General features: G+C 46.3%; 1 protein-coding gene across 1 annotated transcript in view; it reads right to left on the reverse strand.

Moving 5' to 3' along the window:
* The window catches only part of LOC130120395 (coiled-coil domain-containing protein 138-like), a 47,843-nt gene that overhangs the window by 8,961 nt on the left and 16,183 nt on the right, over window positions 1-22,699 (reverse strand). The window contains 10 exon segments of the mRNA XM_056288940.1: window positions 414-497; window positions 500-580; window positions 3,335-3,488; window positions 5,004-5,067; window positions 5,069-5,118; window positions 6,402-6,512; window positions 7,621-7,698; window positions 8,413-8,532; window positions 16,470-16,574; window positions 17,319-17,497. Of these exon segments, the coding sequence (XP_056144915.1) occupies window positions 414-497; window positions 500-580; window positions 3,335-3,488; window positions 5,004-5,067; window positions 5,069-5,118; window positions 6,402-6,512; window positions 7,621-7,698; window positions 8,413-8,532; window positions 16,470-16,574; window positions 17,319-17,497 (1,026 nt within the window).

The raw sequence follows: 22,699 nt of genomic DNA on the forward strand, positions 1-22,699 counted from the left end.
GAAAAAATAAAAAAGGCCTCAGTCACACAGCTGATCCTCATCAGTAGGTAGATATGAATACACACACTTCCTGTTGGCGTTTGAGTCTGGCGAGGGAGAGCACAGGTCCAACTTCAAAATGACCTATTTAGCAGAAAATGAGACACGAGTTTGTGCCTAGACGTCAAACTCTTGACATTCAGTCCTGTCTTTTTGTTAATCATCTACAAGTACTACACAAAGACTGTTCGGCCGGCCATATGGAAATATGGAGGAAGGATTTAGGGCCTTTAAGGCAAAATCTTTACTCATTTCATTGAAATCTTCACTGACACTTCCAAGGGGGTGAGCATGACCCCCTGTGAAACATGTGAGTTTCGTTTTGAGTTGTGCGTGTGGCAATAATGTGCACGAGGAGAGTGTGTCCTACCTACAGGATTGCATGGTGAGCTGCAGCGGGATGTCTAAGGGCTTGTGCAGACCTCCACAGCCGGTCTGGAGCGCTGACAGTAGGGCACTCCATAATGGAGGAACACGCCTCGGCTCTCCTCATTCATTAGCTCTTTGTGAAGGCTGTCAAGCACTTGGGCCAGCACATCCGCTACACACGAGACAGAACAGATGGTTGCACACACATACACACAAACACCTTTACAGATATGTACTTGGATACGTACGAAAGAGTTATGCTAGGCATTAACTTCAAAGCTTTGATAGAGGCTTCGTGGCTCCATCCCATAACCCAAGTATAAATTCAATCCCCACACCAGCAGTGTCTCCTGCTGAAGTGCCAGAGCAAGACCCCTGCAGGAAGTGCCAGAGCAAGACCCCTGCAGGAAGTGCCAGAGCAAGAGACCCCTGCAGGAAGTGCCAGAGCAAGAGACCCCTGCAGGAAGTGCCAGAGCAAGAGACCCCTGCAGGAAGTGCCAGAGCAAGAGACCCCTGCAGGAAGTGCCAGAGCAAGACCCCTGCAGGAAGTGCCAGAGCAAGAGACCCCTGCAGGAAGTGCCAGAGCAAGAGACCCCTGCAGGAAGTGCCAGAGCAAGAGACCCCTGCAGGAAGTGCCAGAGCAAGACCCCTGCAGGAAGTGCCAGAGCAAGAGACCCCTGCAGGAAGGGAGTGTCTTGCTCACAGAACATCCAAATAAGCACACGGGCCAGAACCTTAAATGTAAATGATTCATTTTAGTCACTACTTATATCACTAGAGATACATGAACTGCATGTTGCTTCATAACAGATGACTTTCCAACCTGTTCCTGGTCTACACTCTGCTAACCCTCGACCTCCATGCCATCCCCTCCAGCGCTCTGCTCTCTTTCATTTCCTCTTTTACACTTTCTTTGCAGGGACTTACTCCGTGTCTTGCGCAGACTCTCCCGTACCATTTCATCAGCTCTCAAAAATCCTACCTGCTCCAGAATTCTTTGGCTCGTCCGATCAGAACCTCAAGTCTTTGTTAAACTTGCCAACATCTGAGGCATAGCTTCCCGAATGCTCGGCTGGGCTGGTCTCTGATTGTACCTAATGTGGATTCTTTGCCTCAGTCATTTCAATTACTTCTATCACATAATGGTATCTATTGTGTATAAATGTGCCGCAACGGGATAAGAAACATTTTCCATTGTCCACAATCCAGCTTCACAGCAGTCCAAAGGCTGAGAGAGCCAACCTGGCAAACAGACTAGCAGAAGATAGTTTTTACATCAAGACTTTAATAAAGTCCTCAGGCATTTGAGCAGATATACGGCCCTTCATCAAAGGAAAGCTTCGTAGGATATGTCTGGCTATACGGACTTTACCCGCCAATTGCACTAGACTTTACAGTGCATCAGGCTACATGGATCAAAGCTCCATGCCCTGCTCATATAATTGCGTAAACCTGTGCTGGCCTCCATATTCAGACTTTCCCCGGCCAACACGGCTCCACTGGCCTGCCGGATGGAGGATTTAGGCCAGGGCTGTACAGTAGAGCATTTTTTTTCAAGTGTACGTCAACTCGGTTCGCCCTTGTTTCGCAGTCTGAAAACTCCCCCTATTGCCCAACGTATAAGCTGTGCCATATGAAAGAATAACCTGGCTTAAATTCTCAAAACAACCGTGGCCCGCACTCTTATTGGAAAACAGGGGTCAGGCAGTACGGAGTAGCTAGCATGTTAGTATGTGGAAAAACACCCCTTAATTGTCAGTTCCTCACAGAGCTCATATCATCACAGTGCATCTTCTGCTGAGTTCTGCTGCCTGCATAAGGAAGCAATGACAGCCTCGGTGAGGGAAAGGCAGGAATACAACAACGACGACAAACAGAAACTCTTTTGATGGCTGAGTTTACATTACTGCTTTTTTCAGACTGATATCGGTCCGGTCTAAAGTTACATTAATTCATCATTATCCATCAGCACTGAAAAACATTAGCACCAGCTGTAATGAAAATACACAAGCCTGCATAAAATACGAGGTTAGCTGACCTATTGGATGAAAAACTTCCTTCAAAGGTGAGCATTGCTAAATGATTATCCAAACACCAGTGATAATGAACCAGGAAAAAACTACTACTACTACTACTACTACTACTACTACTACTTTCGGCTGCTCCCGTTAGGGGGCGCCACAGCGGATCACCCGTTTCCATCTCTTCCTGTCCTCTGCATCTTCCTCTGTCACACCAGCCACCTGCATGTCCTCCCTCACCACATCCATAAACCTCCTCTTTGGCCTTCCTCTTCTCCTCTTCCCTGGCAGCTCCATATTCAGCATCCTTCCCCCCCAATATACCCAGCATCTCTCCTCCACACATGTCCAAGCCATCTCAATCTTGCCTCTCTTGCTTTGTCTCCAAACCGTCCAACCTGAGCTGTCCCTCTAATATACTGGTTCCTAACCCTGTCCTTTGTCGTCACTCCCGGTGAAAATCTTATCATCTTCAACTCTGCCACCTCCAGCTCCGTAAAAATGAAGCTAACTTCAGTTCCACAAGTGGCGGCCTGTCCAGGGTGCCTCCCCGCCCGTCGTCCAATGACTGCTGGGATAGGCTCCAGCATCCCCACGACCCCAAGAGCAGGATAAGCGGTTTGGATAATGGATGGAAGGTCAGATTCTGTTGTTCGACACTGTACGATGTGTGTCAGTAATGTAGAGATGCGTCTTCTTGCTGGGTAGTTTATCAGTCACCCGTTGTTCCAGTTATTCCAGCCTCCAATAGGAGAGGTTTTAGTACTGGGATCATTATTACCTGACAGGATAGAAAACAAAACCACCGGTGGTACCTGAGGACCAGGTTGAGAACCACTGAACCGGAACGCTCAACAGCCAAGTAAATATGCGGATGTGTCCCGCATCGCTTCGGAAGTGCGTACCTTGTGTGACAGTCTGGAGGATGACGAGGGTGGACAGAATATTTGTGTGAGGACAGGGACTCTGGTAGAGAGGACTGCTCCTGACACGTCCCGTTCCCGCTTGGAAGTACAGCTCTTCTCCTACACGCCTCAGTGTGGATGGTAGCGCTACATGCTGCACAGTCAGACACACACACACACACACACAGGTGGCATATGGCAGGACATCCAGTTAGTTCTATAGCGTTCACTATACAGACTTAGTATTGTCAGTGTACGAAAAAGAAGCTTTTTCTTCATCTGCTGGCTGATTCTTCAGCTTCTCTGAATTAATTCTTGACCCTACAAATGGATGACGTAAACTACTACGGCAGATTTATCTGTTTCCAAAGCTACGAGCGGGGATCATAGCTTTGGAAACGATCTCCTCCTCTCTCTCCCTCCAAGCTCTCCATAGGGAGCAGAGTTCAGATTGACTTTGCTCGGTTTATGTGTTTTTGCCCGGTGCTGTTGAGGTTTTCTGTCTTTTAAAAGCAGGCACATGTTGCAGCAATAAGGCCGCATGTGATTTTGGTTGAACATCAAGCATGTCAGCCGGCCCATCAAACAAACACGGAGGGGGCAAGCGCCCATCTGTGCGACCGGCCAAGCAGACTGTGGTCGAGGTCTGGGGTCAAAGGGCCAGGGGTCGAGTGGGGGGTACATTTGGGCTTCACAATAAACTACAGTCGGTGGCTACGCGTCGGAAATGCCATATTCAAGAGTCTCAATCAAACATACGCACAAACACTGACCCCCGGTTTTAACTTGTAGTTAAGACACTGCGGATATATGGTTCCACTTGGGCCGAGTCTGGAAACGTCCATTATCCACTTAATATAGATGAGCATGCACACACACATCCCTATCAAAGCCACTCCACATGCACAGCCTGTTCAGTTATCCAGACTGTTCAACAGACATTATTTTGTTCCCTGCCTACTAGCTTGTTTCCTGTCCCAGCATCAGCATTACATAAAGCTCTACAGGACCGCCACCGGTAGTAGGTGGTCTTGGCCGACGGAGTGGGGTTCGCGATGCGCAACTGTTCCCTCGTTTTAATCATCGTGCGAGTCATCGGTCATCCATCACAGGACGACTAAGGTGGTCCTCGTCGCTGCGATGGGCGACGAATAGTGTCACCTTAAATCGATGATTGATTGGGTTCCTTATGCAGCTTCATATGGCTTCCAAATAAGGTAAGACGCCGTTAGCGAGAGAAAATATCCTGTATCCCCAAAGTACATTTGGGAAGTACGAAAATGGGAGGAGGCAGCAGGTAGCACGGATTATGCAAAAGAAGTGGCTGTTGTGGTCAGCAACCAGATACGGTATCGACCAAGGTCCTAAAGATCCTTTACCAACGTACTACAACCTCGACAGCTTTCATGTCTGGGTGGTTGGAACGGGACGGACACAACGGCACTAGAGACGCCATAATGGATGTCTTGGAGTTTATAATGGACCTCTGCATCACTACAGTGTCATTAACAAGAACAAAACCTCGGAGGGAGCCCTCGAGGATTGTAACGGGGTACTGAGTGGTTGCGCGACACTAACACAAGTTTCACCTCAAGATGCAAAGCAAAGAAAAGGGCCAAGTGAAGAGTTGGTTTTGGTTTCCTTCTGTGGGTCTGGTGCACTCCTCTACCTCTGTGCTGGCACCCATGTGTTTCAAGGCCCAGTTGATGAAGCAGAGGAGGTCGAGGAGGGACCGGTTCTGATGGGGGCACCAGACGAAGCTGCTCCGTTAACAACGGCAACACCTGGAAACCGGGATCGGGGAGAGGTTCACGTCAACTCACTCTGTGTGACGTCGGTCTCGAGAAGAGGTTTAGGTGAGTCTGTGTCGGGGACAACGCGAACTCGTCCTAGAAGGTTCCCCTCGTCTTCCGCCGCTGGCCCAGTAGCAGGGCCAGCAGCTCCAGGGGGTTGGAGCCTACACGGTCCTGAGTGGCAAGAGGCGGAGTAATTAACGTTATAGTTATTAATGGCTGCCTTTGTTTGCTGGCTGTGATTACACTTGTGTTGAAACTCTGGTCGGAGTTAATGAGATGACGTAATGATAACGCACGAACTAGTACAACCGCAGGACACGGAAGTGTTTTGTTTTGTTTTGAAATTTTCCCCCCATTTGTAGCTCGTGAATTACCCCACTCTTCCGAGCCGTCCCGGTCGCTGCTCCACCCCCCTCTGCAGACTACCACATGCCTCCTCCCATACATGTGGAGTCGCCAGCCGCTTCTTTTCACCTGACAGTGAGGAGTTTCACCAGGGGGGGGGCGTAGCGTGTGGGAGGATCACGCTATTCCCCCCTGTTGCCCCTCCCAAACAGGCTCCCCAACCGACCAGAGGAGGCGCTAGTGCAGCGACCGGGACACACACCCACATCCAGCTTCCCACTCGCACACACGACCAATTGTGTCGGTAGGAACACCTGGCCAAGCTGGAGGTAACACGGGGATTCGAACCCCCGATGCTCATTTTGGCAGGCTACGAAATAGGACTGCCACACTATCCGGACACCACCCCCCCCCCCAACACATAAGTGTTGACATACAGCATCTTACACAATGAAATCCAGTGTCAAGAACCAAATGGTATTGATATGACACGTGTAACCGAACCCTTCAGCATGCGCACACTTCACCAGCAACAGCAGCAACAATGTAGCAACAATGTAGCAACAATGTAGCAACAATGTAGCAACAATGTAGCAACAATAGCAGTTCAAAGCAGCAGAAATAAACATGGCAGAGAATATGTGTGTGTGTGTGTGTGTGTGTGTGTGTGTGTGTGTGTGTGTGTGTGTGTGTGTGTGTGTGTGTGTGTGTGTGTGTGTGTGTGTGTGTGTGCGGCCAAGCAAAGGAATGTGTGCGGCGTTTTCTCTCCAAACACATTAAGACTAATTGAGGCTGTGTTGACCTAATTAGAACAAACCCTCATGATTGGAATCATACAGCTGTAAACCACAAATTAACACACACACACAGGCAGCCAGCGTGTGGGAGAGTGTGTGTCTGTCTGTCCGGCGGGGCGCATGGCCTACCTCCTCCGTACGTTTTAGGGAGACGGCGGTTTTCTTCTGTTTGGACGTGGGCCGCGAGACTCTGTGGTCTTCACGCTCACATTTCAGCGCCATGCTGGGCTCGCATTTCCTCTACGGTAACGAGCACAACAATCAGCAAACTGTACACAAGTCTCATGTTATAAGTTATACAATATCCGTTAAGCTTTGCTCAGACATAATGCATAACCAGTATCAGCTTAGCTCAGCAGCCTCGAAGGCAGTGTTTCTCAACCGGGGGTCCGCGGACCCCTAGTGGTCCGTGGTGTCATTGCAAGGGGTCCGTGAAAATAAAATATCTTTAAAAAAAAGATCCTATGACATTTATAGAAATAGGATTATTTCACTCAAATGTGACTGAGACCTTTATCCACCTAAACTATAAAGGGTAACGGGACTTTTTTCTCTAATTACATCTGTTTCACAAGTGTAATTTATTGTATTTTAATAAGAGATCTCGCTCCCGTTTGCATTGTTAAAAGTTACTGCATCAAAATTCTGTTGTTACATATATCTGAAAGTTACTGAATACATATTCTGTTTCGTTACATATATCTGAAAGTTACTGAATACATATTCTGTTTCGTTACATATATCTGAAAGTTACTGAATACATATTCTGTTTCGTTACATATATCTGAAAGTTACTGAATACATATTCTGTTTCGTTACATATATCTGAAAGTTACTGAATACATATTCTGTTTCGTTACATATATCTGAAAGTTACTGAATACATATTCTGTTTCGTTACATATATCTGAAAGTTACTGAATACATATTCTGTTTCGTTACATATATCTGAAAGTTACTGAATACATACTCTGTTTCGTTACATATATCTGAAAGTTACTGCATAAGAATTCTGTTGTGTTAACTATATCTAAGTTACAACTGAAAGCTCTTATTTTGGCCCCAAAGAGTGAATAAATGCTATAATGCAATTTAAAATGCAGTTTCTACTGTTTCTATCACATTGCAACCCCCCTCCCCCAAGATCAGGTGGAGGGGTCCTCAGGGTAGATAAAAAATACGCAGGGGGTCCAGGACCCCCAAAAAGGTTGAGAACCAGTGCTCTAAGGCACGAGGCCCTGTTACAACCAATAATGGCATGCAAGTTGTTAACTGATCATTTTAGAAAAAAAAACTTCCTATAGGCATAAAAGGATGAGGTTGGATGTGCAGGTCTGTATTTTAGTACCTGCAGGTTGCCTAGTCGAGCTTGAACCCTCTTAGACCAGTTTTCCAACTTCTTTCTCTGTTCATTTATCTCACATTGCTGCAAAGAGAAAATGAAGAGTCGGTCGTGATAAGACATGGCCTGAAAAACCTATTCTCTCTCTCTCTCCCTCTCTTTCTCTTTTTTTAACTTTTGAAACGCCATTACCCACCTAAACAACTTCCTGTATTTCTAAAAATGGAGAGTTTCTGGAGTCAAGAGGGTTTAATTGAACAATGCCAAAAAACACATGAACGTATGGCAGGCAGCCGCAGTCAGACTCCACACAGACCCTTAGGGGTGTAAAGTTGGATTATAACAGTGCGCCCCCCTGTGGTCAAAGTTACTCAATACCGAGTTTTAGCCTTTTAATCCACCAGGCACTATTTATTTACCCAATATCTCGATAGTTGTGCTTTTTTCTCCAAAATACATAATATCCATCCATTACCCAAGCCACTGAGCCTACTCAGGGTCGCGGGGATGCTGGAGCCTATCCCAGGGGTCATTGGGCGGCAGGCGAGGAGACACCCTGGACAGGCTGCCAGGCCATCACACAGGGCCCACACACACACACACACACACACACACACAGACACACACACACACACCTAGCGACAATTCACCTGACCTACATGTCTTTGGACTGTGGGAGGAAACCGGGCTTGGAAGGTGCATGATGGTGCAGTTGTGTGTGTGTGTGTGTGTGTGTGTGTGTGTGTGTGTGTGTGTGTGTGTGTGTGTGTGTGTGTGTGTGTGTGTGTGTAACTCTGCCTGTTGCTTCATGGTGTCGTTAAGACGTTTGATCGTGTCAAAGCTGGACGGAAGCCTCCTGATCTCCTCGTCGTCCTCTCGCAGCAGTTCCTGCAACCTGCCTACCTCATTCTGGTGATTCTGTTGATGCACACAGAAAACAACCACGTGCCCACACACACACACACACACACACACACACACACACACACACACACACACACACACACACACACACACACACACACACACACACACACAGACATAAAGCAGCAATAATGCTTAAATATCAGATAACACCCCCCCCCTTTTCTCCCCAGTTGTACCTGGCCAATTACCCCACTCTTCCAAGCCGTCCCAGTCGCTGCTCCGCCCCCTCTGCTGATCCGGGGAGGTGCTGCAGACTACCACATGCCTCCTCCCATACATGTGGAGTCGCCAGCCGCTTCTTTTCACCTGACAGTGAGGAGTTTCACCAGGGGGGACGTAGCGCGTGGGAGGATCACGCTATTCCCCCCAGTTCCCCCCTCCCCGGAACAGGCGCCCCTACCGACCAGAGGAGGCGCTAGTGCAGCGACCAGGATGCATACTCACATCCGGCTTCCCACCCGCAGACACGGCCAATTGTGTCTGTAGGGACGCCCAACCAAGCCGGAGGTAACACGGGGATTCGAACCGGCGATCCCCGTGTTGGTCCGCCACCCGGACAGCCAGAGAACACATTCTGAATGAATGCGGGTGCGATATTGAATACATGTATTTTCTAGGGGCCAACTTGGTGGCTAATGAAGTGACACAGCCCATCCCCTTCGCTTACAAAAGTGCCGGGCAGAGCAGCCATTATCCCACTAGGCCCATTATCAGAACTGCCCAAATGACAGGAGAAAGTGGTTGGACAAAATAACAGAAATACCACAAGAAGAATGACTTTAGAGTTAAAAGACCTAAACAACAATAAAAGCACACCAGTGCGTGTCAGCTATCTTACACCACTGTTACAATGTAACCTAAGTTGACCAAGCAGTTATACGCAACTACCGAGGTTCCCAAAACGCCTAATTGTCACTGAACCTTTCGCGTTAGTGAGAGAAACTGTGAAATGATTTGGGGTGGTGAGGAAAGCAGTCTCACATATCCCGGAAACATCAGCAAAATCCCTACTGCTTGTGCAATCCACAGCTAACTGACCGAGATCCATCCCTATAGCTAGCTTAAAGGGATGGAGACTAGATTCTGAAAACTGCAAAACTATAGTTTTAAAATTTACCACAGAAGTGGTGCTACTTTATGGACAAATTGTTCTTTTTTTATATTTTTTTTTAAACCAACACAAACGAAGATGAAACAACTACAAATGTGAATAACTGAGAATGAATCGTTTCATTCATAACAATAAAAATAAAATCTTACACATGAAACTGATTTACAAAGAGAGAGAGTGGTGATTGGAGCGGACTTCAATGGACATGTGGGTGAAGGGAACAGAGGTGATGAGGAGGTGATGGGTAGGTATGGTGTCAAGGAGAGGAACGTGGAAGGACATATGGTGGTGGATTTGGCTAAAAGGATGGACATGGCTGTGGTGGATACATATTTCAAGAAGAGGGAGGAACACAGGGTGACGTATAAGAGTGGAGGAAAGTAGACACAGGTGGACTATATCTTATGTAGAAGGCGCCATCTAAAAGGGATTGGAGACTGCAAGACTGTGACAGGGGAGAACGTAGCTAGGCAGCATCGAATGGTGGTCTATAGGAAGACTTTGGAGATCAAGATGAGGAAGAGAGTGAAGGCAGAGCCAAACATCAAATGGTGGAAGTTGAAGAAGGAAGACTGTTGTGTGGAGTTCAGGCAGGAGTTAAGACAGGCACTGGGTGGTAGTGAAGAGTTGCCAGATGGCTGGACAACCACTGCAGAAATAGTGAGGGAGACAGCAAGGAAGGTACTTGGTGTGTCATCTGGACAGAGGAAGGAGGATAAGGAGACTTGGTGGTGGAAGGAGGAGGTACAGCAAAGTATACAGAGGACGAGGTTGGTGAAGAAGAAGTGGGATAGTCAGAGAGATGAAGAAAGTAGACAGGAGTACAAGGAGATGCGGCGTAGAGAGAAGAGAGAGGTGGCAAAGGCAAAGAGAAAGGCGTATGGTGAGTTGTATGACAGGTTAGACACTAAGGAAGGAGAAAATAATTTGTACCGATTGGCTGGACAGACGGAGTGAGCTGGGAAGGATGTGCAGCGGGTTAGGGTGATGAAGGCTAGACATGGAAATGTGCTGACAAGCGAGAAGAGTGTGTTTGAAGGTGGAAGGAATACTTTGAGGGACTGATGAATGAAGAAAATGAGAGAGAGAGAAGGTTGGATGATGTGGGGATAGTGAATCAGGAAGTGTGGTGGATTAGCAAGGAGGAAGTGAGGGCAGCTATGAAGAGGATGAAGAGCAGACAGACGGTTGGTCCAGATGACATACCCATGGAGGCATGGAGGTGTTTAGGAGAGATGGCAGTGGGGTTTTTAACTAGATTGTTTAACACAATCTTGGAAAGTGAGAGGATACCTGAGGAGTGGAGAAGAAGCATACTGGTACCGATTTTCAAGAATAAGGGTGATGTGCAGAACTGTAGCAACTACAGAGGTATAAAGTTGATAAACTACAGCATGAAGACATGGGAAAGAGTAGTGGAAGCTAGGTTAAGAGGAGAGGTGATGATCAGTGAGCAGCAGCATACACGTGCGGTCAGGGTAGGCAGGGTAGGCAGTGCCTACCCTGTGATAATTCAACCATGCAACAAGTTCATAACAACACATCAAAATCTCACTCTAGTTACAAGTATGCTGTGTTCTAACGTATTTTTAATAATATTTTTATGTCCTTGTCCTTTTTAAGTCCTTAAACTTCTAAGAGAGAAATGCCGTACAAGCGCATAAGCTCGCCTACTTTTCAATGGGAAGGGTAGGTTCTGCTTTTTTTCAGGATTGCCTTTAACGTTGTGAATTTCAGAGTTTGCACATGCGTATCTTAAGGCGAAATCAACAGAGGAGGAAAGACACTGAGAGCCATCAAGGTGCTAAACTGCTACAATGTCATAGATATTTGTGCTATCAATAAAGCAAGCTAGCTCACTTGAATTTGCGCGGCTTAGCTACACTCCAGAGTGAAATCAGTAATGTTGACCATTGTACGTCTTCAGAGTTTTAATAAACTGGATTACCAGCAACAATTACTTGTCATCAAGCAAGGCAGGCCTACACCAGCTCTCCCTGACCTCCACCACCGTAAAGGGCAGAAAATCATCCGATCATTCCAGCCGGAGTGGTACATAAGGAAAGAGTGTGTATGCGGCTCCGATGCTGCCATCAGCAGGCTGTACTGCTTCCTTTGTTTGCTGTTTTCCAGAGGGCGGGATGGTGTATGGATAGGTGGCTGATACCGTGACCTGAACAAACTGCTTGCAGTGCTAGCCAAGCACGAGCGGTCCAGTTCACATATTCAACATCAAATAGCATAAAAAAACCCTTTGGAAACTGCACTCCGATCAACCTAGCTTTAAATGGCTAACAAACAGCGAGTCTCAAAGCACAAAATCGTGAGATACTGAAGGACTTGATATGTGCTACTTGCTACTCAGGGAAACAGGAATTAGCCTTCAGGGGAAACAAAGAAAGTACAGACTCATCAAACCGGGGAAACTATATGGAGCTCTTAAAAGTCAATGTGGAGAAAGACCAGCGGTTGGCGACACATCTTGAAGTTTCCTCAGTGTTTTCTGGAACATAGAGCCGTATTCAAAATGACCTTATCTTGGCAGTAAGTGACACTCTTCAAGAGAACAATCAAGATTAAGTAAATGCAGCCCCTTTTGTGCCCGTACAAGTTGATGAGACCACTGACACAACCAACAAAGCGCAGCTATCTGTTGTGTTGTGGTATGTCTGCCAAAACGGAGTTAATGAGGCATTTTTGGGATTTAGTGATGTCAGCAAGGATTGGAGAGCTGCTGCCGTGGCAGGGCATGTCTTGGGCATCTTAGATGCTGACAATTGCAAGGGACAGCTAGTTGCACAGACATATGATGGGGCCGTAGTGATGGCATCCGAGCTGAATGGGGTTCAGGTGAAAATCCTCGAGGCACTGTTCATCCACTGTTATGCACACAAATTAAATATTGTGCTTTCACAATCAGTGAAATCAGGGTATTTTTTAAAACAGCTGAGGGACTGGCATCTTTTGTAGCAAGTCGAAAAACGAACTCAGCTGCTGGATGAAGTTGTCGGGCATTGCATGTCGAAAGCGGTGCCAACCAGGCAGAACTCTCTCTTTAGGTTGGTTCAAATGATCGGTCTCTACCATTCTGACCTCCATGACATTTTCCATCTTATCTCCAAAAGAGCTGAGGGCTGGAACAACGACACTCTGACGATGGCTGTGGGGTATGATGCTTGGCTGTCAAAGGCTTCAACCCGTTTTCTCTCGATGGAGAAATGTTCAATGCAACCGATTGAGTTTTCTCTGTTCTGCAGAACAAGTTCATGGATATAGCTTTTTGTTGTGAGCAGATCGGTGACACTATGGCAGTCGTGGGTCATCTGAGAGTGGACTTCTAAACGTTCTATGCCAGGTTTGAGGAGAAATATCAACCACTAGGCTTAACCGATGTGGCTATGAGGAGCGAACAGCCCATCAGAGAACAGAGGAGTATTGTTCCACAACATTCTGGACAATATCAACACTCAAATGAAAACCAGGTTTGATCATTTTGGGAGGCTCTCGTTCACTGGCTTAGTTGACAGCCACAAATTCAAGCAGATGTCCAGGTGTTCTGATGAAAGCCTGGAGACATACACAAAATACTTCCGACTTCGTCAGACTAAAAGCGGACTGTGTAGTCCACAAATGACACGCGGGAAGAGGAAAACACCCACTCAACTTCTGGATCTCTTATACACAAATGACTTGGTGGTGACTGTACCAGAAGCGACCAAATTGCTCTGCCTCATACTGACGCTTCCAGCTACCACGGCCTCAGCAGAGAGGTCTTTCTCTGCTCTGAAAAGAATCAAAACCTACAGCCAAACCAGGACTGGAGAAGAGCGGCTGTCATCCTTGGCCCTCATTTCAATAGAATCCGAATGAGTGGTGAGACTTACAGAAGAACCAAGAAAAAATCCACAGTGACGTCACAGAGAGATTCATGGAGAAAGACATGTGAATGGACTTCATCTTCAAGTGACGGTAAGCCGTTGATTTTGCGCTTTTATGCTCGTGACAGTGTTGAATTAAAGTAATCTGTACACGTGTTTTTCGTGTAGTGTGGCTGTGTTGGGACAAGTTAACACATAAATCTGATTTTTAATCTGATTTTAGTCTCTAAATTTTAACTTTTTTATAGATTGCTGTCCTGTATCAGACAACCATGGCTGTAATGGTGGTTCTTTGTGCTGTGTTTGTGTTCTTTTCAGGTAGTGTTTCAACAATATTTACAAATGGCCTCTCATAACTGCCGTTTGTAGCGACCGCAATGAAATCCACAATGGTTTGGGAGCTCTAAGGAAAGGTAATTGTGTTACTTAGTCATGTCACAGCTATCAAAAAAACATAAAACAAGAAAAAAGTACTTCATAAATACTTTAACAGTATTTCTGTTGAGGTTTTCCTTGTTCAGCCAGGGGGGCACGATATTCTAGAATTATGTGCCAGTTGGAAGAACGAAGAAGGATCAGATTGTTATGAAACATTAGAGAGCACAAAAGGATGTAGTGATTTGGATTTGTGAACGCCCACTGCCGGCCCAGCCACTGACCTCACCGCACCTGACTGAGCAGCAGTACGGTTTCATGCCAGGAGAGAGCGCTACAGATGTGGTGTTTGCTTTGAGAGCGTTGATGGAGAAGGACAGAGAAGGCCAGGAGTAGGGTTGGGTATTGTTGAGATTTTAATGGTACTACTGCTTTTACCGATACTGTGCATCCAGTACTTTAACAGTACCCTTATTGGTTCTTTTTGTTATATTTTTTTAAGAGCAAAAAACAAAACAAATTAAGAACAGAATTAACATTTCTTTATTTTCTCATGTGACAGAGACTTACTTTTAATCATTAACCGTGTGTGTATAATTTAGTTAGCTCCGTGTGGCCTCCGGGCTGCTAGCATACATAACATACCTGAGGTGGATGGGCCAACGACGTATGAACTACGTATGAGCTAGGCAGTCAAACTGCATTTCTCCACCTGTATTTGATGCAGTTTTGCTGGATGTATCAAAAGACTGCTTGTCCGCCCTTACATGCACAAGACTTGTTGCACTTGTGGCAAAGAGCATTGTCACCATCGACTCTAGTGATGTGTAACCAGACTTCTGACCGTTTAGCTCTCTCTCCGCCATTGTCACTGAGAGCAGGCTCTGTGTGTGTGTGTGTGTGTGTGTGTGTGTGTGTGTGTGTGTGTGTGTGTGTGTGTGTGTGTGTGTGTGTGTGTGTGTCTGAGAGAGAGGCAGAGAGCTGGCTCCGCCCCTAAGCTCACACATAGAGAGGAATCTCTCCTCTGCACTGGGAATAGTGAAAATGCATCATTGACAAATGTCTTAATCTTATTGCTAATTACAGAGTTGGTGAGATAAAAGGTGCAAGATCATGTTTACGTAGCCTAAATAAATAGAAATTTATTTTGTTAATTTCTCCAATACCGATAGCAGAACCACTAACGCCGGAGCTTATCAATACTATGGTCTTTAATAATTTAGCACCAGTGCCCTTTTAATACCGGGTTTCAGTACCCATCCCTAATCAGCAGGAGTTACATTGTGTCTTTGTGGATTTAGAGAAAGCATATGACAGGGTGCCGAGAGAGGAGGTGTGGTATTGTATGAGGAAGTTGGGACTGGCAGAGAAGTGTGTATGAGTGGTGCAGGATATGTATGAGGGTAGTGTGACAGTGGTGAGGTGGTGGTAGGAATGAAGGTGGGTTCAAGGTGGAGGTGGGGTTACATCAAGGATCGGCTCTGAGCCCTTTCTTGTTTGCAATGGTGATGGACAGGTTGCAGGTGGAGGAGAGCCTGGAGAGGTGGAGGTATGCGCTGGAGAGAAGAGGAATGAAAGTCAGTATGAGCAAGTGTGAATGAGAGGGAGGACAGTGGAATGGTCAGGATGCAAGGAGTGGAGGTGACGAAGGTGGATGAGTTTAAATACTTGGGGTCAACTGTTCAAAGTAATGGATAGGGGAGAAGAGAGGTGAAGAAGAGAGTGCAGGCAGGGTGGAGTAGGTGGAGAAGAGTATCGGGAGTGATTTGTACCAGCAAGAGTTAAAGGGAAGGTTTCAAGATGGTTGTGAGACCAGCTATGTTGTATGGTTTGGAGACAGTGGTACTGATGAAAAGAGAGGAGGAGGAGCTGGAGGTGGCAGAGTTGAAGATGCTAAGATTTTCATTGGGAGTGATGAAGAAGGACAGGATTAGGAACGAGTATATTAGAGGGACCGCTCAGGTTGGACGGTTTGGAGACAAAGCAAGAGAGACAAGATTGAGATGGTTTGGACATGTGTGGAGGAGAGATGCTGGGTATACTGGGAGAAGGATGCCGAATAAGGAGCTGCCAGGGAAGAGGAGAAGAGGAAGGCCAAAGAGGAGGTTTATGGATGTGGTGAGGGAGGACATGCAGGTGGCTGGTGTGACAGAGGAAGATGCAGAGGACAGGAAGAGATGGAAACGGATGATCCGCTGTGGCGCCCCCTAACGGGGGCAGCCGAGAGTAGTAGTAGTAGTAGTAGATGAAACTAATTTACAAAATGCCTATTCTGCTGGCCCTTTCAACTGATCTAACCATCACTGAACATTTACTGAAGTTTCTAGAACATGGGATACAAAGTGGACTTCAACTTTCGTCATCCCTCAAAAATCTGCTTTCTCCTATACTCCTAAGCAATCCAAGGAGGAACGAAGCTGTTCTGAAGGCAGAGTGGCCCAGTGGCTTGTAAAGTACTTTATAATCATATCTTGTTGGCATTTCTGTCATTTCACCCACTCTGTGTTCTCACTGCAGCCATGCGTTGTGATTCTAATTCAGCCACGCCGCATGTATGGACCCACCTCCTCCATTTGAGTCAGCTTTGCTAGGGCCTTCTCCTGCTGCTCCAGACTCCTCTCCCTCCCCTGGAGACGCTGCTCCCACTGTTGCTGGCCCACGCTCTTCGCCTGCACACATACAAAATATCTTTTGTGTTGCAATTTGTTAAACACTAGACAATATTTCCCAACCCCAGAATTTACACTTATCTCTGCATACCCTAAAACCTAAAGCCGTGAATTGTAATTTTAGAAACTTTAAACCTAAAACCATCCATTGTCTTGACTGCTCATCCTGCTCTCAGGGATGCTGGAGCCTATCCCAGCAGTCATTGGGCGGCAGGCGGGGAGACACCCTGGATAGGCCGCCAGACACACCCATTCATTCCTAGGGACAATATAGTACTGCCAATTCACCTGGCTTACATGTCTTTGGACTGTGGGAGGAAACCCAAGCAGACATGGAGAGAACATGCAAACTCCACACAGAGGAGGACCCGGGACAACCCACCAAGGTTGGACTACCCCGGAGCTCGAACCCAGGACCTTCTTGCTGCGAGGCGGCCGCGCTAACCACTGCGCCGCCTTAAACCTTAAACCTAAAACCATTTTCCCAAAGAGAAAATGGTACTTAGGAACTCATTTCTCAGGAATGTCTTGTGGGGACATAAAATGGTAAAAACCTAAGTTATACTCCCACTTAAAGAAGGAAAGGTCATCGCATTGCTTTTTTATCGTCCCAGGTCATGGGCATACCGAACTTCTAGCAAACTTCAAAACAGTCATATGGAAGTTTTCCACACAGAGACCGAACCCAGGGCTTTAACACCTGAAGTTCAGGATGTTGAAATGACAGTTGTTCTGGTCTTTTACCTTTAGTTGTTGGTAGATAGTCATCATCTCCTGGTAAACCTTTTCAAGTACAGTAGAAGAAGAGGGGCATGAGTTGGAGGGATGCTGACCACAGTCCCATTCATTTTTTGTCACTCCAACTGTAGGCTCAGATTCTTGGGACCCCATGCTGACATTCACACAAGAGGGCAAGGTCACATCTGGAAAGATATACATACAGAGATACAAGCTAGCACATTAGCATTGCTGCTGTTCAAGGTTCTCGCAGGCAGGGCTTGGTATAGGTGGACGACTTTAAACTATTAAGCAAGGCTCCACATTCAAAATCCTGATGAAAAGTTTCAGTTGTCTGTTTACTTTAAACGTTAGCATCTTAGATTAGAGGTTATCAGAATCAGTTTGCATTGGCGAGACATGCTTTTGCACATAAAATGAATTTGCCTTCGGCTGTCACAATACCATCCACCCTTCCCTACCACCCTCCTTCCATTCATATGCCAACAGCAGCAAGTCAAGGCATTCACATAAACCACAGTGGTGTGAACAATAAGCGCATTTGTGGTAACGAGTGCAAAGTGTGCAGAGCAGTGCAAGACGAAGTTGAATGCAAATAAAAAATAGATAAATGATGCACAGATGGAAATTATGCACAACTATTGCAAAGTGTATGGTTCAGTGCAAGATGAAGTTGAATATAAATAAATGATTACATACAGATGGAAGTTATGTACAACTATTTTGCATTTTTCCATTTTTGAAGTTGAATAAAAGTAAATGATTATGTTTAGAGGGATATTATGAACAGCTATTACAATATATTGCTATTGCTATCTGTTCCAATCTCCAGGGTGTCTCCCCGCTTGCCACCCAGTGACTGCTGGGATAGGCTCCAGTATAGAGAGCAGGATAAGTGGTTGGGATAATGGATGGATGGATTGCAATATTATGCAAGCTATAGCTAACACGTTCCCACCAGAGAAAGACATCATGTGTGTAGGGCTAACCATTTGTGAGTATGACGGTGCGTGGGGAGAAACTGCCCCCGTGTCTGGTTGTTTTGGCATTTATTGATCTGAAGCATCTGCTGTAGGGAAGGAGTTCAGATATTTGGTGGCCAAGGCGACACAGGTCAGCCATGATTTCCCCAGCCCACCTCTTGGCTCTAGAGATGAACAGAGTGGTCAGGTTTCGCCCAATAATCTTTTCCGCAGATTTGGCGGTGTGTTGTAGCTTGGGCAAGTCCTGTTTGGCGTGGAGCCAAAATAGGATGTGATGGAGGTGGTGAGAATAGAACACTGTAAACACTGCACCAGCAGCTCCTGTGGCAGGTTGAACTTCTTCGGCCAGCACAGGAAGTATATCCTCTACTGGGCCTTTTTTTGCAACGGCGGCACTATTGGAACGCCCATTTCAGGTCCAAGGAGGATCCCCAGGAACTTAAAGGTGTCTGCAGGTGTCGCGGTTTTGTTGAGGATGGTCGGTGGTGCGATGATTGGGGGCCTTGTCTGATGTCCACCATCATTTCCAATGTTTTGAGTGTTTTCAGCTACAGGTTGTGGTGCCTACACCAGATGAGCAGTTCTTCAGCCTCCAAGCTGTATGCAGACTCATCACCACCGTGGATAACAGTGATGACTGCTGTGTCACCTCCAAACTTCAGAAGTTAAACACTGGGGTCCTTGGAGGTGCAATCATTTGTGTGCAGGGAGGAGAGCACAGGTCATTATTATATCTGACTTGTCATTTACTACAGATGCCTGTATAGAATTCAACAGCAACATACGTGTGCTGTTGAATTCCATACAGTTGTTGTTAGCGCATGACCAAGGCGATTAAAGAAGTAAGAATGGGCTTTCTTGATGACTGCCGTTATTCAGGATTCAATAATTAAGTGTCGTATCAACACTGCAGTTGATCTGGAATTTGTTTCAGTGCGCTCAACATGATAACCACACAAGTGCAAGTGTCCACAACAACATACTGTTACAATCCATGCCTCGATAATACCAGCGTTGGGAAAAGGGGAGGAATTCCTGATCACGCCATCAGACATCAAAAACCATTTCAGTGGCTGCAACTTTAAGGTTACTGTGAGGTGGTCAGTTTGTGAAATAATGCACTCGTGATATGCATCCAGCGATAAATGGCACACACATACACATACACAATAAAACGTCTGTCTGTCTCAGCTGAGACTTACAATGAGACTTACAAGATGATGGGACTTACAAGTTAGGAGGGGTGGCGACAGCTTTACGAAGCCCACACAAAGCTTTGTTGCAGCTTTTCACCTCCTTGCTCCGCCAAACGGACCTAAGGGAGGTCATAGATCAGGGGTCTCCAATTACTTTTCATAGCGGGCCACTTTTAGGGCCACTTTTAAAACCACGTGCCACTCCAGCAGCATGTTGTTCGTTAGTTTGTTTTGGTGTCGATACGTTGCAGGTATTCTAATTTAAACAGAGATTTTTCATCTATTTTTCGATATATTACTTGTCTTACTTTTACTGAGAAATTTTTTTTTTTTGGTAGGGAAATAAAAAAAATTCTGGCATTTCTCCAAAAATTCTCGCGGACCATAAATCAACCAGTCACGGGCCGGACGTGGCCCGCGGGCCGCCTATTGGGGACCCCTGTCATAGAATCTCATACTGATGACATCACACACACACACACACACACACACACACACACACACACACACACACACACACACACAAACACAGACTGAGAACTGCCGCGGCCGGGAAGCGAACCCGTATCCCCCGCACCGCAGGAGGCATCGCTAACCGCTCGACTAAAGGGTCAGACCCGCCAGGCGGCGTATTTCCTTCAGAAGTCAGACTAGAGCAGAAGGAGAGGCGAGTGTCAGTCACGTGACAACAGCAAAACAGGAAGTTCGCAAATCCAACGCGCGCCGGCGCTTTGTCGACAAGTCCGTCCTCCGAACCCATCCGACCGCATAGGCCGTTATAGTTCTCCAATACGACCCACAGGAGTAGTTCCTTAAATTAGCGCCCCCTACCGGCGGCGGGAGGTATGCCACAGATACTTTTCGCCGCTGTGCATTGCGGGTTTTAAAAACAATTCGAGAACAACAGAATATGTAGTCAGCGCGTAACTAAGATTGCTATTGGCAGTATGTTTACCCATGAATAACGTTATAAGAGCTAACTCACTGTAAACTACTAATAAGACACGTTAGCCCCTAGCTAACGGCTCTGACCCTTTAGCCGAGCGGTTAGTGATGTCGCCTCGTGGTGCAATACACCCCGTATCGAATCCCGCACCGGGCAAGAAAATAGCCGGTTACACTACGGCTAACCACAAGTTAGCAAGTCAGCTAGCGTGGACATTATAACCGCTGTGTGACGTTAAACTTCGCTTTTATTAATATTCATTGTCATGATAGCTTACGGAAGGAGATCGCTTATTGTTACCAGGGAAAGTAATGTAGTATAATTACGGAGGACCGCGAGGAAGTAGCTTAAAACGTAACCATAGGTCGTAATAAGCGGCTTCTACGGGCTCGTTTCTTGGTGCCGGACAGTCTCCCACCCAGTAGGTCGTTTCCGGCGCAGTCAGTTTGGTCCATCAGGAAGTAAAGACATACTTAATGATTTCCCTGGCTCCATTTAATGTTTTTTTCTGTTTTATTGTTGGTTATGTAACCGGTTATTTTCTTGGCCGGTGAGAGATTCGATACGAGGTGTACTGCACCACAAGGCGACATCACTAACCGCTCGGCTAACGGGTCTTATTAGTAGTTTACAGTTATATTAACAACTCTGTTGTTTGTATTTGTTGTTCTTGTTTGACAGATATATTTGAATACTGAATATTGTATTGTAACGTGCATGGATAAGAAGACAAGCTGGCCGCTGGCCGGCGGGTCTGATCCTTTAGTCTAGCGGTTAGCGATGTCTCCTGCGGTGCGGGCGATACGGGTTCGCTTCCCGGCCGCGGCAGTTCCGGTGGTTGCGTTGTCCCCCGAGTTCGCTACAGTATCTTCTATACAACTTGTTTAATTAAAAAATAAAATAAAAATACATATATAAAAGGTCAGACAGTACTTCACAGTACGGCTGTATGCACTGAACCTGAGCTTCTCCAGTAAAGTTCCGCGTTTGTTAAAAAAAAACCATACTTAATGATTTGGCCTGACAGCTCTAACATGTAAGTGCTGATACTCACAGACATATCTACTCCAAGGCTCAAACGAAGAAAAACAGACCGCATTTCACACACACACTGCTTGCTGCTTCATAACGAGCCAAACGGCAGATACACAAAACGAAGTCAGCCGGTGACATTTAACAGTACCTAAAATAACCGATAGATGGCAGCACTGTAACACCTAACGTCATAACAAAGCATGGGCAGTTCTGTCGTCTTCAGTTCTCATGCAGTTACAGAGAGCAGGGAGGACTCTTGTCCTGGGTTGAGTTGTTGTGTGTGCATCTCTCACCTGGAAGAGGATCCAGTTAATATACAAAAGAGCATGTATTCAGTACAGTAATGTAACGCCTAGCTGGGGTCAGAACAACCGTCCATAAACGGTTTCTTGTTTTATTTTATTTTTTTTACAGCGACAATCTGGTCTTCACGGTGACCATCATAATCGGGTCTTCGTAGGGACAATCTTAAAATGGTCCCTATGTTGACGAGGGCCATCCCTGCATCCCTGCATCCCACCTTTGTTTCCTATGGAGGGCATAATGAGGGGCAATAAAGCCGAGGGAACACGTGGGCATGATCACATGATGAACAGGTTAAGGTGGGATTTCGTCTCCGTTTTAATGGTTTAGTTGGTCAACCATGTTGATTTCAGCAGGGCAACCACCTAAACCAGGCATGACTAGCAGGGCAGGGGACCACAAAGACCGGCACCCATCGCGTAGACAATATGATGGCATGGCTTCGCAAACAGGGGATATAAGGATATTGTAACGTGCATGGAAAGGTAGACACGTTAGTCCTTAACTAATGGGTCGGACCCTTTAGTCGACTGGTTAACGTTGTCGCTTGCGGTGTGGGAGCCGCGGGTTCGCGTCCCGGCTGTGGCGGTCCCCGACTGCCCCCCTGAATTCGCTACAATATAAAGTCTGGAAAACGATGTGTTTTCATCACTGGAAACTCTGCACGATACCGGATAATGTCAAATGTGAGAGCTGACCCACAATGTGGTGTAACTCGGATGGAAAAATATCAACGTCAACAAACGAACAAGAAAAAAATCACGAATTTTAGCAATTAAAATTCCATATTTTGAATATATCCAATAATCATCCAGACGGAGAGAATACGCTTCCAGAAATCTAAAGCGCCCAATAGATTCCTGAGCATATGGGACCCAGTCACTGACTAGCTCAAAGGAAACGGATTTTTAATTACAGTCTGTG

The sequence above is a fragment of the Lampris incognitus genome, chromosome 11 (assembly GCF_029633865.1).
Source record: "Lampris incognitus isolate fLamInc1 chromosome 11, fLamInc1.hap2, whole genome shotgun sequence".
Taxonomy (NCBI): Eukaryota; Metazoa; Chordata; class Actinopteri; order Lampriformes; family Lampridae; genus Lampris; species Lampris incognitus.